Raw genomic sequence first — 18083 nt, forward strand, 5'->3', positions numbered from 1 at the left:
CTCTGAGCCTCTTGAAGGAGGCTTCCGAGCCTCTTGAAGGAGGCTTCCAGGCCTCTTGAAGGAGGCTGGGCCTCTTGAAAGGAGGCTTCCAGGCCTCTTGAAGGAGGCTTCCGAGCCTCTTGAAGGAGGCTTCCAGGCCTCTTGAAGGAGGCTTCCAGGCCTCTTGAAAGGAGGCTTCCGGGCCTCTTGAAAGGAGGCTCTGAGCCTCTTGAAAGGAGGCTCTGAGCCTCTTGAAGGAGGCTTCCAGGCCTCTTGAAGGAGGCTTCCGGGCCTCTTGAAAGGAGGCTTCCGGGCCTCTTGAAGGAGGCTTCCGGGCCTCTTGAAAGGAGGCTTCCGGAGCCTCTTGAAGGAGGCTTCCAGGCCTCTTGAAGGAGGCTTCCTGAGCCTCTTGAAGGAGGCTTCCGGGCCTCTTGAAGGAGGCTTCCGGGCCTCTTGAAGGAGGCTTCCAGGCCTCTTGAAGGAGGCTTCCGAGGCCTCTTGAAAGGAGGCTTCCAGGCCTCTTGAAAGGAGGCCTGAGCCTCTTGAAGGAGGCTTCCAGGCCTCTTGAAAGGAGGCTTGAGCCTCTTGAAGGAGGCTTCCAGGCCTCTTGAAGGAGGCTTCCGGGCCTCTTGAAAGGAGGCTTCCGGGCCTCTTGAAGGAGGGCTGGGCCTCTTGAAGGAGGCTGGGCCTCTTGAAAGGAGGCTTCCGGGCCTCTTGAAAGGAGGCTGAGCCTCTTGAAGGGCTTCCAGGCCTCTTGAAGGAGGCTTCCAGGCCTCTTGAAGGAGGCTGAGCCTCTTGAAAGGAGGCTTCCGAGCCTCTTGAAGGAGGGTTCCGGGCCTCTTGAAAGGGGGCTTCCGGGCCTCTTGAAGGAGGCTTCCGGGCCTCTTGAAAGGAGGCTTCCGAGCCTCTTGAAAGGAGGCTTCCGAGCCTCTTGAAAGGAGGCTTCCGAGCCTCTTGAAAGGAGGCTTCCGAGCCTCTTGAAAGGAGGCTTCCGAGCCTCTTGAAAGGAGGCCTGCGAGCCTCTTGAAAGGAGGCCATCGAGTCTCTTGAAAGGAGGCCTCCGAGCCAGGTACCCTAACCCAGGTACAAACCCTGAAAAATATTATAAACCACCCAGTGTGTTTCCGTATACCAGCAGGGGGCCATCGCGCTTGAAGCTCCGCGTGAGACGTCCATTGTAACACTGGTTGATCCATTGATACATATTCCACGAAGTCCTTGGTTGACCTACAAATTTTGGAAATAAAGATCAAATTGTGTCTCAAACCACCATAGGAATATTTCTTACCTTCAAAAACCTCCAAATGCCAAATTGGGTTCCATTTGCTTCATTAGTTCTCGAGTTATGCCGAAATTGCCGAAGCAAAATACCCACTGGGTCAACCGTATGAGTCTAGGGAATCGCTTACTGAATACCGTATCTCGAAATATTAAGTGTTAAACCCGATAAATGACTGGGACTGGGCTGGGACTTTAACGCATCTGTCCTATTTTTAGGACGCTGGGATAATATGAGTAAAGCTTTTATTATAAATATAACGTACGCACTGATCTGTTCTTTATTCAAAATTCTAGTTTTGTTAGCATACAATGATTCTGAATTCGCGTCAATGCTATAGAATTTGTATATCAATATGAGTAACACATTCTTTTCCCTTGTTTTTCTTTGTTTTCTCTAGAACTTCTATCTTATTATACGTGCTCTTGCCTATTTTATTCGCAGGCGTGTCGCGGAAAAGCACATGACAAACCATGGCTCTCGGGAGTGTTATCGTATTAAATGATGCTAAAAAGGGCGTTAAAAGTTTTTTTTTTCTGATCAAGCGAAACCCCAAGAACACAATGAACGTATCATGAGAGAAAAAAAATTAACCAGACATCGGACATGTGCTAATTGATCTATATTTGTGTAATGAAATCAGTCCTGTCGGTGTGACAGGCCAGTGCCAAAATAAAGCGCTTCTCATACAGGCAGCCTAAAATTTAGTAGATCCACTCAAATTGAATGATAGCTCAGCTGGTTTTATCTGGTACAACTAATGAAATTTACTCGACTTATTTGACAAGATTTTGTAAATAAATTGTATTGATTCAGTGTGTACCTACCTGAACAGTACCACAAACTCCTATTGAGTAAAATAAATTAAATATAAAGGTCTACAACATGGTGTGTCGACGACAAAAGCTCACCATTGAAAATAGCCTGCACGTGAAATTATGGTCTAGATTGTATTAGAAAGAAAAAGATCTATGTGGACAGCATTCCTATACTCGTCTCCGATTTTTATTTCTCAACTATATTCGAATTGAATTACTTGATTTTTATCGGTCCGGTCTAGGTTGGTTTCAGCTAGAAAACAGTCTCTCCCTGGGCATATTTTACACAGATATTCAAGTGATGATATGTACACGAAGTTCAAAAATAGGCCTAGTTCCAGTTGGAATGTAGAGCCTTTGAAAAAGAAGATGATAAATTATTTACTAAATCATGTGTCACCCTTAGCCAACTGCTCCGGATTTACGACTTAGTGGCTGGCCCAACTCCAAAACATTCCCACAGGCAGCGGTGTATTTATTTTTGCACGACTGAACACACACCCTTCCCACCACTTTTTACACTTCCTCAAGAGCACGTGCTCTGTCACTCTATTTCCCTCATTCACAATGGGACGGATCTAAAGAGAGGTTGTTAATATACAAAACCTGTATGTAGCCCCGTAGGTAAAAACATATTAATAGAGCCAAGGTTCTTAGACACAATTTTGGTTGTTATTGCAATTTTCATTGGCAAATGTATCCATTGCCATTGACAACTATCACAGTTTTGATCACTTATTATCCATTTTCGCCCAATGTGCCCTATATGGGATCTCCAAACATCAAAGGGCAAATACCCACGCGCTCGTCATCTATCATCTACGCGTTCCTGGCAGAGCTGAACTCTATACCTCATTGATAACAGAAATTGTCGTTACTCCCCGCAACGTCTGGCAATGCCAACTTGTTTGCTGATAATGGCGCTGCTCCACAGTGCGCAAAGCCTACTGCTTCGAGACAAGGTGCCAAATTGATACCTGGTCGGTAGCTGTAGTGCTAATTCATGATCAAAACTGCAAACCGATTTGTAATCTAGATTGAAATCATGCGCCGGCGCGCGGTCAGCCCAAGAATGTTATCAACCTAGTGACGACTGCTGAGGAGCACCATGAGTGTTGCACGATGCGTGCACTCTACAACAGTAATCACATTCTTCACTTATTTCGCTGGAGAATGAGTAACACATGACGAACGACGATGCGTAGACTTTTGAGTACCACTGCAGCAATTGGCGCAGAACACAATCCCGCGATTAACGACCATATTGATTACCCGGTCGGTAATCACTGGATTAGACTCGGCACAAATCTTCCGGGTATACGCCAAAAAAAATCATTACCGCCAGACATTACTCATCCAGCGAAATGGAAGCACACTGCATCAATATGATTATGTGTTTCGAACATTTTTGTATATCATGAGGCTAACACGCTGATACTTTTATGGTTAGGGTAGCGGCACTCATAATGTCAAAGTTCGAGCTTGGTAATCGTCTCTAAGCAGTGTTGCCGTCTTTATTCGAATTATTAATCCTATAATAGCGTTTGCACTGGATATATTATTTGTGATGATTCAGGAGGCTTGTTGCAATGCTTTTGTCTTTTGAATGCTATGAAGGTTGTAGGACAGTTCCAGCTTTTCTAAGGATCTGGGTAGAGATTTCGGGAAGATTCCGGTGGCAGTAAAATAAAACTTCCATAGAGAGAAAAAATCTATAAAAAATAGGAAATTATGCATAAAGAAATAAGAGTAAAACAATAAATAAACATAAAACTTCCCTAAGTAATCCAATATTTCCAAAATTCAGAACGTCGGCTCCAGGGGAACGTTCACGGATATTTGTGCCATGAAGAAGAAGAAATTAGCAAAATACAAAATTTCCAGAAATAAACCAATATTAGGTATAAACAATTAAGATATTTTCCACAAATTATTTTTTTCAAAAAGTTTAAACTCCTCAAAAAGTTTAAAACTTCATAAAAAAACAATGAAAAGCAATAAAAAACAAAAAAAAACCATAAAAATAGAACCAAGCAAAACATTTATTAAATTCGTCATGCATAATAAACGCTTTTAAAGAAGGGATCATCTATGGAAAAAAATATTCAGCTTTATTTTGCATTTTTTTCAATGGAACTATTTTAATTCATTATGGAAAATTCTGTTTTTATAATTGCAATTTTTACTCTTAATAGTGCTTACATATTTTGTTTGTTGGAAAATTTATATTTGTTAATTAAAATTTTTTATTGTTAAGGGAGAGTTTTTATTTTAGTCCTACTGAATTTATACGCACGTTCTACCTGATTTTCAAGTACATCTGCTTTACCTTCTATGCCTTGTCGTGATGCTTAATTTTTCTTAATTGAGTTAAATGGGACAGTACGAACTCGTTTTATGACGAGTTCATTATCCTGTGGGAAATTTTGGAACATTTTGGTCTCACCACGTATTCGACACAACTTTCTCGATATATTCTAGCTTGAGTTGGAGAGTGCGACCCATGCAATTCATCGCCTTCACCTTGTTGCCGGCCGAGGAGAAGCTCTTCAAAATACCGTTGACACGATTTAAGAAATTATCCTGCAGTTCTTTCTTGGTCAGCGTGTTTCTCTCAGCTGCATGAAATCTAGGAATTTTTACATTTCACGTTCAACCATGTTTCGAATCTCGTCCTGTTCGTTAACATGGAAACTGTTGGCACTGGTGGATCCCCACATTTATCGATCCCATCCTGATGTCGTTGCGGAATACCGTTGCAAGCTGCACAAATTGGTGTAGCTTCTCCACAGATTCCGCAAACAGTTTCAAATCTCCTATAAAGAAAGTGTGTGTAATGTTTCTACTCCTGTCCCCACTCTTCAAATATATTTATTTATTTATTTGGGTATTCACCTTCAACTGACCCATGTCTCAATGAAGTTTAAATTAAATTAGAGACAGTTTTCGGTACAAATCACAAATTCTTAAAAATAATCACTGTGGGGAATAAAGTGAGCTTGAAAATAGCATTTCCGGTTTTTGGTTACATTGATAAATAAAATAGTATTTAAATAAAATAAAATGATAAATAACGAATTTGAAATTCTATCGTAGTAGGCATTTGAAATGCCAGCATACTAAGAAGCTAATGAGAAGAAATTTGAAATTGAATCTCAGTAGGCTGAAATAGAATTCTAGATTGTTAGAAGGGGACAAAGAAAATAAATGAAGATCATTAAGTGTTCGTTTCTTGAGGCGTGAACACGTCATTTGTTTGCAAGTGTCCAACGCTTATTTTCAACAACAAAATAAGTTGGTGAACGGATTTGCTTGGCTACGACAATCACGTATTCATGGGTACAAAAAAAAAACAAAACAAACTATTCAGCGGAGCTCGCCTCTCAGTACTTTACCGATAAAGGCGGCTTGCATTGCAGATTTTCTATTTTTGCTTGCATTTCCAAGCAATCATCAAAAGCGGACTTAAAGTCTGTATAGACCATATCAACTTGTTTGCCAGCATCCATGGAGCGAATGCACAGCACATGGACCAGGTTGGTAGCCACTGACCGCTTCGGAAAGCACCCATGTTGAGCCGTAGAGATATAATTTTTGCATTTTTCCAAAAGAGTATTGTTTACGATTATTTCGTAAACTTAATGATGTTATTCCCCTGTAGTTCGCGATGTCACATCTGTTTCTTTTTTAAATGGATCGGAATGACATTTTCCACGCCATGGGAAAGGTCGCTTTCTGTATCGAATGGTTAAATAATGGTAATCAACGGTATAAAGTAGAGCACCAGATTTTGTTTAGCAGGGACGATGGAATGCCGTCCGGTCCAGGTGACATGAAGTACTCAAGCTTTCGCAATGCCTGTAGTACGTGGCCTTCAGAAATTTCAAGAAGCGGTCCGCTGGAGTAGGGTAAATCACTACTTGGGCCTATGGACCCGATTCCCGGCTCACTGCACAGAAAACTAAGGATTTATACTTTTTGGAAGCCGTAGGTTTATGATTGATAATTTTTAAAAAGTCTCCCATTTATTTTGCACAATACTCAATATTTTCCAACTATTTATTTCACTCTTAATTGGTCCAATTATAGAAAATAAAAATGTAGATTCCGAACATTCGCTCTCCGTTGCTACACCACTGAGCCGGAGTGAATCTTTCCACTTTTACAAAACAGTATTTTCATATAAACACCTACCTGAAAATCGTCACAGTTCTCGATACAATCATTGCTTGAAGCTGTTAATCACCGCACAATGATTCTAAACTCACGCACTTTCATCTTTTCTATTTGTTCGTTTCACTAGAACTAGTATAAACATATTAAATTACATTTAAAAATCTATCCTCAAACCGAACAAAAATTCACCTCGGCCTAAGAACTTCTAGCTGCACCGTGCTGCCAGAAGGCCAGGAGTCTTTTTTAGTACGAAAAAAATCCTTCATCGTTCATAGGAAAACTTTCTAATTAGTTGACGCTATCATGTTATTTATAATTCTCTCGATTTCAAAAAGTGAAAAAATATAGTTTTTAAGCGTTTGGAAGTAATTTGGATGAGTGAATATATCTTTTCAACCAAATGAAAATTATTATAAATAATACCATCTGGCATCATGTCGGCGTTAAACGTGCATATTTTTGTTTACGTCGCATTTTCTACCGTCCCGAGAGAGAATGAGAGTAATGAGATGTTGAGTAATGAGATGTTGAGAGATTGAGCGAAATTTTGCTTAGGCCGGGAACTGGGTTTGAAGTGGGCCGGATATGCAATCGCTATAACTGAAATGAGTGCTGCACATCGTTAATTTAAATCAAATGAATGCTTTTTCAAACGATGTTTACCAAGAAAAGCTATTTTTAAGCAGAAGTGAACCCCTTTGCTGTATTGCACGGCCCACGAAATTCAGGAAAAGTGGCTTTCTGTCATAAATATCAATTAAATAATGCAGTCGTATGCATGTTAGGCCGGGAATGGGGTAAGAAACCCTATCTTGGAGAGCTTCGTCTATTCTAGGTGGGAGAAGTGCTGCGTTCGCGAAGGCCTTTTTGAAGTGCTGAGCAAATAAGACGCACTTTTCGGACGCAGTATCGGCAGATGAATCACCATAACACATGCTTGTATGCAACCTGTTTTCCTTGCGTTTATTTTGAACAAAAGACCAAAATCGTTGAGGATGTAATCGTAGATTCCTCTGCGTTCGATCAATATACCGTGCGTACGATAAACGATTATAGCTTGCGTTCGATAAACGATTATAGCTTGCTAGCCCTCCTTAACCGTGCGGTAAGATGCGCGGCTACAAAGCAAGACCATGCTGAGGGTGGCTGGGTTCGATTCCCGGTGCCGGTCTAGACAGTTTTCGGATTGGAAATTGTCTCGACTTCCTTGGGCATAAAAGTATCATCGTGTTAGCCTCATGATATACGAATGCAGAAATGGTAACTTGGCTTAGAAACCTCGCAGTTAATAACTGTGGAAGTGCTAATTGAACACTAAGCTGCGAGGCAGCAATGTCCCAGTGGGGGATGTAATGCCAATGAAGAAGAAGAAGAAGAAGAAGAAGAAGATCTGTTGCTAGCCAATACAAAGCAGCGCTTGAAGTACGGAATGCGATTGTCACGGTATTTCCGAAGAGCGGACTGCTTACAACTTTTTAGTTTACGGAGATTCCTGTTTGTCCAAGAAAGGAATTGTCGATACAGAAAGGTTCGGAAGTCTCCTTTTTTAAGAGGCCCGAAAGCCTCCTTTTTTAAGAGGACCGGAAGCCTCCTTTTAAAGAGGTCCGGAAGCTTCCTTTTTAAAGAGGCCCGGATGTCTCCTTTATTAAAAAGGCCCGGAAGCCTCCTTTTTTAAAGCGACCCGGAAGCCTCCTTTCAAGAGGCCGGGAAGCCTCCTTTCAAGCGGCCCGGAAGCCTCCTTTCAAGCGGCCCGGAAGCCTCCTTTCAAGAGGCCCGGAACCCTCCTTTCAAGAGGCCCGGGACCCTCCTTTCAAGAGGTCCGGAAGCCTCATTTCAAGAGGCCCGGAAGCCTCCTTTCAAGAGGCCCGGAACCCTTCTTTCAAGAGGCCCGGAAGCCTCCTTTCAAGAGGCCCGGAAGCCTTTTTTCAAGAGGCCCGGAAGCCTCCTTTCAAGAGGCCCGGAAGCCTCCTTTCAAGAGGCCCGGAAGCCTCCTTTCAAGAGGCCCGGAAGCTTCCTTTCAAGAGGCCCGGAAGCCTCCTTTCAAGAGGCTCGGAAGCCTCCTTTCAAGAGGTCCGGAAGCCTCCTTTCAAGAGGCTCGGAAGCCTCCTTTCAAGAGGCCCGGAAGGCTCGTTTCTATAGACCCAGAAGGCACGTTTCAATAGACCCAGAAGCCTCCTTTCAAGTGGCCCGGAAGCCTACTTTTTTAAGAGAACCGGAAGCCTCCTTTTAAAGAGGTCCGGAAGCTTCCTTTTTAAAGAGGCCCGGATGCCTCCTTTTTTAAAGCGGTCCGGAAGCCTCCTTTTTTTTAAGTGGCCCGGAAGCCTCCTTTTTTAAGAGCACCGGAAGCCTCCTTTTAGCGGGGCCCGGAAGCTTCCTTTTTAAAGAGGCCCGGATGCCTCCTTTTTTAAAGCGGTCCGGAAGCCTCCTTTTTTTAAAGTGGCCCGGAAGCCTCCTTTCAGGCGGCCCGGAAGCCTCCTTTCAAGCGGCCCGGAAGCCTCCTTTCAAGAGGCCCGGAACCCTTCTTTCAAGAGGCCCGGGACCCTCCTTTCAAGAGGCCCGGAAGCCTCTTTTCAAGAGGCCCGGAAGCCTCCTTTCAAGAAGCCCGGAGGCCTTTTTTCAAGAGGCCCGGAAGCCTCCTTTCAAGAGGCCCGGAAGCCTTTTTTCAAGAGGCCCGGAAGCCTTTTTTCAAGAGGCCCGGAAGCCTCCTTTCAAGAGGCCTGGAAGCCTCCTTTCAAGAGGCCCGGAAGCCTCCTTTCAAGAGGCCCGGAAGCCTCCTTTCAAGAGGCCCGGAAACCTCCTTTCAAGAGGCCCGGATGCCTCCTTTCAAGAGGCCCGGAAGCCTCCTTTCAAGAGGCTCGAAAGCTTCCTTTCAAGAGGCCCGGAAGGCTCGTTTCTATAGACCCAGAAGGCACGTTTTAATAGACCCAGAAGGCACGTTTTAATAGACCCAGAAGCCTCCTTTCAAGTGGCCCGGAAGCCTACTTTCCGAAGCCCTCAATAGTCATAAAAGTCCTGTAGGAAGCTGTAAGCCTATTTCTACGCTTCTCGGAAGCCTCTTTCCAAGCAGCTCGAAAGCCTCATCTTAAAAGGTCTCCTTTCAAGTGGTTCGGAACCTTCCTTGTAGGAAGCTTAATGTATAAACTGAATTTGTATTGGGAATAATGAAAATTTGAGGTCTATTTTTCACATCTGTTATAAGTTACGTTTATTTCCATTCACAGAAAATATTAGGGGGTACTTCAATTAATGCAAAAGCTCCAAGGGGTACCTCTCAAGAGAAAGGTTGAGAACCGCTGACTTAGGCTAATTTTCACCCATATTGGTTCAAGACATCCGCTAGCTGGAGTAGGATCAACACAGAAACGCGATACAGACGAAACAGCAATTAATACACCTCCTCCTCTAGTTTTCCTACTGTTAGGCGCATTCCGATCAGTTCTGTACACCGTGAAAGAGTCACCGAAAAGTTGTGTAGATAGGATGCAATCATCGAGTCAAGTCTCAGTTAACACGATGACGTCGTATTTTGCATTAGAAGCTGCTATTAAGAATGAGTCGATCTTAGTGCGAAGACCCCTCACATTTTGATACCCGCAGCTCTGACAGAGAGGTAGTGGACACAACGCTGCAAACAGGTTGCTGGAAGTTTTTGGGACGTATATGGCCATCAGTACTACTAAAATCCGGAGACCTGGATTTTAAAGCAGCGGGACGACTGAAAATAGGTAGCATTTCAGGAGGCGACAGACGACAGCGACAATCTTCCTCTATAGTTCATTACCTCTATTATAAGGACCTTCCACAAGGCTAGTGGCAAGTTTGCGTCTCAGTGTCTGATCGTCGGGTTTTTCAGCTGGATAAAATGTTGCTGCCCGTCGGCTGGAAATCTTTTCAGGAGATGAACTGATCGTATTGGAAGCGTACTTGCCTGAAAATCGCTGTTGGAAGGTCCCTTCACCTACCTCAAACACAGAGCCGGGGCAGAAGATCGCTGGCTGCATTGGCTCGACTGTGATGAGCGGATAAGGACCATCCACAAGGCTAGTGGCAAGTTTGCGTCCCGGTGCCCGATCGAAGAGATTTTCGGCTGGATGAAATGTTGCGGTGTGCTGGCTGGAATCAAGAAGGTTCACTCTGGAAGCATATTCTTCTATTTTCTATGTCGAAAAATCAATCCTTTGCCGCGCTGATTTTCCTCCGAAATTTCCTCTCGGAATCTCCCTGGAAGTTCTCCGGGAAATCACCTAAAAATTTCTTCTTGTAAACATAATAAAACTATCTACGGATTCGCTGCTGTTTTGTATAACTTCTAGACAGCGCCATAACGTGCCTTTCGCCAATGGCCAACGGTCGCTGCTCACAAAGTTAAAATATGTTTATGATATTCAGGATTTACTAATATTTTTATTGTTGCTAATTCGATCCTTGAGATCTACCTACATCATATTCAAAGAACGTTGATTTATGAATAGGTATGTTCTAAAGCAAGCACAGCTCCTTGGAATATAGTCAATTGCTGATTTATTGACTTGGTTTTGGAAAAATATACTTCTCCTATACCGCACCGTAGAATCGATTAGGCACACTATTATTGGTTTGTCATGTCGTGCTAATAACTCCATCAGAGTCATCAACTCAAATTCGCTTCTCACAGCATAACAACAATCGAAGGAAATAGCTCCACAGCATCGTTCATGTCAGTTTATGAAGCTGGTTTGCTCAAAAGTATTCCGGGGCTTTTCCGCCTCGTTCGGTATGCTTAGTCAAATGTCACCTCCGAGTTGAAGGTCAAACTATCCACCGGCCGAAAGGCAACTGGAAGGTGGAAAACTTGCATAGCTATAGTTATCGACGGGAAACTTCCCATCTAGTCTAAGGAAATCGGTATCGTAACGGAGTAGCTGGTGTCTAGCGTGAGACAACTACCGGGTTTTAATTGCCTCCACTTAAGGGAAGCCACTTGTACCAATGGCGAGAGAGTCGGTGAACAAATATTAGAATCGAAAAAAAATTGCTTGCATGTCATTCCCCGGCATCCGGGTCTGGATGTCCCCCCGATAGCTTTAATTAGCCAGTATAGTTGCACGCGTCTTCAACGCTACTAGTTTTGCCTATCAACAAACATTAATGTTGTAGTTCCAACCGAACGGCTGCCAGTATTCGCATGGAGTTCTTCCGGCACAGGAGGATCCGCGACACGTGCGTCCTATGCAGTACAGTGCTCGATTGATTATTACTCAAATAAAGTGTCCGCTGACGTCGTCATCAGCTGATCGATTATGCGCCATGCTCGGAAGGTCGCGCCGCTTCAGGTTCAATGTCAGTGTGTATAGTGCCTAATGCTTAATATAGAACCAAGAATCTCTGTGACAAATTTGTGTGCATAAATCACACGCTTCCGTGGAGCAACCCACGCATTGCTGTTTATTCTGCAAGCTCTAATCATAACTTTAGCACTCAAAGCTCTTATTACAGATAAAAAGATATAGCATTTGTGGCGAAGATTTATTACTTGACATGTACATCCATATCCATTTTTACGTGTGGAACAGGGTGCGTCGTTGTCATACTATCACCTATATAAATTTCAATCGAAATGCAAGAATCGGATTTACATCTAATCGTTGACAAATTAATGAAAATGGCTTTATTATCAGAAGCATTGATCAAAAACATGATCATGATATCCCGCCCTAATAGTAAGAGATACAATGCTTATTTTCCTTCTAAATCCCTTAGCTGCTGATAACGCCCGAGAGCGTGGTGATCTTTCGCATCTCTCGTGTAATCTCTTCCACACACGCTGCATGCATGCAGCAGCTTCCATATCGCCGCCTAGTGCACCTTCATTACATTTCTCTTTCGACTGTTTCTTTGCTTTCGTTGCAGGTGATGGAAACGACAAACTGTCCGTTCTACCAGCTTCAACAACCGGCTCATTAAGCTCAATCATAACGACGTCCGTGGCATCCTCCGAGCCGGATCGTGGTGATCATCGTGACGGTGGCGTTGGCGGCGGTGGTGGTGGCGATGATGACGACACACACAATGTAGTAGCGACAGCGGCGGGCGGAAAGTGCGTTGGCGGTCCCGGCGGTGGACATGGAGGCGGTATCAAGCATGAGAAATGGTGGGAAACGACGCTGCAGATCTCGATTCCGTTCTTCATCGCCGGCATCGGGACGATCGGGGCCGGCATTATCCTTGGACGGGTGGAGGTATGTTGGTTTTCTGGAAATCGATAGATGTTTTATGACTGGTGATTGGTATTGAGTGTGGGATGTGAATGTGGGTTTAGTATTCCAGGAAAATGGTTATTTTGAAAAGGGTCCTCAATCCTCATTTTATCAGGTTCTGTTTACATATTTTCATCCTGTTAGGTTCTATTTTACTCTAGATAGGAAAAACATTGTTTCGAATTTCTGCTTTATTAAGGTCAATCCCGTGCAAATCCAATTTCAAAAATTATAGAGAGTTCAGAAGCAAATAAAATAGGGGGATAGACGGCTTTGGCAGTTTTTGTTCTATTATTGGCAGGGGGGTTTTTGTCGACCGAATTTTATGAAATTTGGCCACAATATTCTTTGATATGCAAGGAATGTTTAAGCCAAATTTGAGCCTAGTCAGTCATAAAAAGCCCCCCTGCCAATAATAGAACAAAACCTGCCAAAGCCGTCATTCCCCCTATGTAAATTATTTTTCTAATTTTGTAACGTAGCAGTATGCATAAACAAATATTTTCAGTTGTTTCGATAAACTATTTATTAAGATTTCTGATATCAAATACCCGAGACGAGAGCAAGGTCGACCATTTTTTTCTATTCAGTCGTCTTGAACCGTCTTCATTATGTATCGGTGTTATGATCAAAACTGAGAAAAAAAAACCTGATTAATCCACCTAGCGGTGTTGGTGCCGTGTTTTGCGCATAAGAAATAGTATTTTGACCATAACTTCTAATTCCAGCCTTTCATTCGCTATGCACGTCCTCTGATCACGAGTACGCTTATGTTCAGACACGGAAGACAACTCCAACCTTAACATTTTGCTAATCGAAACGAAATTTGAGCCCAGCACTCTCTAGAATGGTCGTATTATATCACTAAGTCCAGAAAGGACCCAAATTATCTATTTTTGGTAGATTTTACGATAAACTATCGAGAATTTTCGTGCATGTTGGGAAGCCTTCTGCTTTTAGAAATACACAAAATTAAAAATTGCTAGCAAGAATAGCAAATGGTCATTATTGCGAGAAAATTGTTTGCTCCTCCAGTTTACTGATTAATAAAGCTTTGATTTGTTGGATATAACCAAAAGCTTTCTGACTCATAAAGGGAGTGGAAAATCGCGGAAATTTTTTCGCAAATCCGTGGCTAGTTCAGGAAACTCAAAATTTTCGGCAATTCGCGGTGAATCATTCCTCGAAATAAATAAATAAAAGAAAAATTAAATTCCAATTTTTTTTTCAAATTATTCCAATTATTTGTTTTACTGCACAATTTTTATCTCCATGGCATTTCTTTTTTAAAAAATATTCTCAACACTTTTGTGAACGTTTTGTTTGCAGATGATCAAATTGCGTACCTGTCACGAAAGCCCGAACTTCTGACAGCAGCAAGCTGTCCATAACAGCTGTATGGTTGTATCCAAATAAAGAATGTTAAAAGCTGTATTAGGATGCTATTTCTAGAACACGGCTTGTAATAACGAGACCCAATTGACTTTCCCCTCAATATTGTCTATTGGTTTAATCGATTTGTTTGACAGTAGGTCTCAAAAAAAGATGAGGACAATAGGACAAAAAGTGTTGCAATTAATTTTTGTTTGTCTCACATTCGCCTCAATTCTTCAGTCCAGCTTAATCTGTGGCTTCTCCTAATTTTTTAATTTTTTTTACCGTACTGGTTTCCTGGGATCCAACCCCACCGAAAGGAGCGGTTACCCTCCAATACCTTTTCCGAACTAAATCTATCACACTTTGTGCATATGCATAGTTTCAGAGTTTCAGACATGTTAAAAATTCAACGTATATACACTTTAAACCAGTTAGCATTGATGGAAACCTTATGGTGTCCATATTGCTCCTTGTCCCCCTTAACTGGAAAAATATTTATGATAAAACTATAAAAAAATATTCTAAGAAGCGTTTTGTTTTCAATATAAATAAATCGTGCACGCAAAAATTTTTGCCAGAATTTGATCAATTTTCAGGGGGACAAAGTTCGCCGGGTCAGCTAGTTTTAAATGAATCTTAATGTAAATACATTGTTAGCAGTACGGGGTCGGAATTTTCTTATAATATATTATAGCCGTTCGATAACTGCAACATGTCTATACTTTTCAGTTAACGAATGCCGTTCGATAACTGCAACGCATTCTAGACGTCGCATTCGGTTGTCAATCGACGTCAGATGCAATAAAAATGCATCTAAATGTGCAGCGCAATGCAGCTGTCATTGAGGCTGACAGCAGTTTAAAGTTTAGCGGTCCGATAACTGCCAAACTGTTGCAACTATTGGCCCTGACGAAAGCGAGAAAACAAATTGGGGGCCGGGTAATGCTTTTTTTTTCACCCGGCAAGGACGTCACTTTTAAAATGCTTATTAAAGCGTTAAGACATATTTTAGCCAAAAATTGTACAACTTTTTGGGTTTGAAATTTAATTTACTTTCATATAGGTAACACGAAAGTTGAATTATTTTGATTAAAAAAACATGTGTAGATAAGGAGCTTAATATGTAATTTTTCAAAATTCTAACCCTATGTATTTAAAAGTTTTCAACATTTCACTGTTAATAACATTTTAAAAGCATTTTAAAATGTACTTCCTATACTTCACCATGTTGAAAAACAGTGATTTCACGCACACGTCCATCACCACTAGATGGCAACAGCGCGGCTGCGTCAAAGCGAATAGAATTGCAGTTAAAAAGCATGGCAGTTAAATAACTTGCAGTTATCGAACGTCTCCTATACATCATTCCGATTTTTTATTTTATTTAATGATATTGCACATCATAATATACAGAATTTTTGAGAACAATTTCAAAAATGTGTTCGTATGCTTTCCCGTTCATTTTTTTGAATATCATCTTTCTGTTTCTGTTTCTTCTTCTTCTTCTTCTTCTTCTTCTTCTTCTTCTTCTTCTTCTTCTTCTTCTTCTTCGTGCAACATTAGACTTGTAAGCCTAAAAAAGCGTTTTTTAGCAAGTTGACCTTAAATAGATTAAGATATCGACTGAGGCAACATAACGAAATACATTTTTTGACGAGAATGTTTTTTTTCGCTGCTTTGCGTCAATTATTAAATTTCGCAGTTTTTGAAATCGTAATAGAAGTTAGCACATGATAACCACTGGCGGAGTTAGCCGTGTTTGTGACCCACCAAATTCGATATTTTTCCTGAAATTCGAACAAATACGCCAAGGCGATTATGAAAAACATTTATTTTCGCTTATCTTTCTTGTAATAGTTCTTGTAGAAACTTCAGAAAAAAAATCTAAAGCAGTTCTTGAAGAAACCTAAAAATTTATTTGGGTATTTCATAAGGAGTTCATTTGGAAATTTCTTTAGGAGTTTCATTTTAGCAGTAAATATTTCTTCTGAAATTCTTTTAACTAGGAGAATTTAAGAAGGAATTCCATGATAAATTTTCACAGTAGAACTACGAAGAGGGGATTGTTTTAATCATTTCTTTGATATTTCCTATATACGATTTTGAAAGAATTCTTGGAGATTTTTCCAGAGGTACTCTTGAAAGAATTCTTGTAGCAATTTCGAAAGAAATTTCAGGACGAGAACCTGAAAGAAGAAAATCCAAATTAATTTGTGAAGAACTTGCAAAAAAATCCTTAAGTTTTTTCGAATGAATTCTAATGGAATTCTGGATTTGAATAGGAATCGAACTCTTAAGGAATTCATAAAAATGCCACGGAACTCCTTAAGGAAAATAATATACAATTACTTCAGAAATTTCAAAGGAATTTCTAGAGGAATTTTTGAAAGAATTTCCAACGGGTTTTGTACGGAACTCCTTATAGGAATTCCAACAGAAAATTTTCGAATTAATTCTTGAACAGATTTGCAAAGCAAATTCCAAAATAAATTTCAATGGAAGTTCCAAATTGATTTCCAATAGTCTAGAGGAACTTCTGGGACGGTAGCTATAAAAAAAATTCTATGAAATTTCTGAAGGAATTTCGCCATAAATTACTGGATAAATTTCCAATGAAATACCTGGAGCAGGAGTAGAGGTTCCAGAAATTCCAAAAGAATTTCCGGTGGAATAGCTAAAGAAATTTTGGAATTAATCTGAATCTTATATAAATAAAAATGAATTTCTGTGTGTCTGAACTGAACCTTATAGACTCGGAAACTACTAAACCGATCGGCGTGAAAATTTGTATGCAGGGTGCTCCTCATTTCCGAATGGAATTTCCCATGGATTTATTTCCGGAGGAGTTTCTGAAGAAACTTTTCGAAGAATGCTTGAAGGGGGAGATATTTAAGTCATTCGGAAATTCTTTCAGTTTTCTTTGGAAATTTCTTCCTTAAGACATTCGCTCTGGAATTTTTAGAATCTAGTAGGGGGAAAGACGGCTTTGACAGGTTTTGTTCTATTATTGGCAGGGGGGCTTTTGTCAACCAAATTTTATGAAATTTGGCCACAATATTCTTTGATATGCAAAGAATGTTTAGGCCAAATTTGAGCCTAGTCAGTCATAAAAAAACCCCCTGCCAATAATAGAACAAAACCTGCCAAAGCCGTCATTCCCCCTACTAAAATTGTGGAAGGAATTTGTGGAAGAAATTCGGAAGAAAATAATTTGCATATTAATTCCTGAAGCATTTTTTGATCGAATTTTCGAAGGCATACATAAAGGAATTTCATGACGAATTTCCAAAAAATCCTGTAGGTACCTATTTTCTGAAGAATTTGTTAAGGTTTTTATAAATTTCACCTAGATGAATATTTTAAGAAATTTCTAGATAAATATCCAATGAAAGGAATTAAAAGTGCCACAAGAAAAGAATTAAAAGTGCCTGGAGCTGTGTTGGTAAAATCATTCAAATATCTTAATCATAGAGCCCTCCTGCGCGAGCAAACTCGTTTGCGTATTTGAAGGAATGACTTTTTCATGCTAAAACGCCAAACGTCAAAAAAATCATTTCGCTTCAATTAAAATCAATTCGGGGGCAATTTATTGTTTACACACGCAAGAGTATCCATGGTTCTATGCGAAGAACGCCAGATCACTGGTTTTTATGAAGGAAAACAAAAGAAAACCAACGATGGATGATTCTACTCAGCCATGAGTTTTTAGGTGCTGAGTTGAATGCGTTTAAATTCATGATTGATGTGAACTGTTCATGAGTTTTGAGTTTTACCCAATACTGTTCTGGAGAAACTGGAGGCTTTTCCAAAAAATACTAAGCAATTTCAAGACGATTAAGTGCATTTAAAATTTCGTAATATTTGAAACTACCTGAAAATGTTTTAACTCATACTTATTACCCTCCGCCAGTGATTATATCCATTCCAATCTGACGTGTATTATATCTAGATTAATTTTGTCGGAGTTAACCTGTGTCATATATTCACTATCAACCATCACTCCTATTTGCAATTCCATGGGACTAGGCAGCTAGTGGAGACAATGATAGGTTTAAATCCAGGTTGAAGATATGTTTTTCGTTAATTTAATAATAAATGAAGAAACAGAATGGGTCTGTACGTAAAGTCACTGCGTGAAGCATAACACTAATAATTTTGATATTCTTTTTATTTTATACAAAACATTATGCAGCGAACTGTAGACAAGTTTTATTCATT

The 18083-nt window shown here is 40.8% G+C and overlaps 1 protein-coding gene across 9 annotated transcripts in view; it reads left to right on the forward strand.

Moving 5' to 3' along the window:
- Positions 1-18083, forward strand: part of LOC134205632 (solute carrier family 41 member 1) — a 282172-nt gene that overhangs the window by 181256 nt on the left and 82833 nt on the right. For all 9 annotated transcript variants that reach the window (XM_062681057.1, XM_062681053.1, XM_062681060.1 and 6 more), the window contains one exon: positions 12142-12470. In XM_062681057.1, coding sequence (XP_062537041.1) covers positions 12142-12470 — 329 coding nt within the window. The remainder of the gene's footprint in view (positions 1-12141; positions 12471-18083) is intronic.

The sequence above is a fragment of the Armigeres subalbatus genome, chromosome 1 (assembly GCF_024139115.2).
Source record: "Armigeres subalbatus isolate Guangzhou_Male chromosome 1, GZ_Asu_2, whole genome shotgun sequence".
Classification (NCBI taxonomy): Eukaryota; Metazoa; Arthropoda; class Insecta; order Diptera; family Culicidae; genus Armigeres; species Armigeres subalbatus.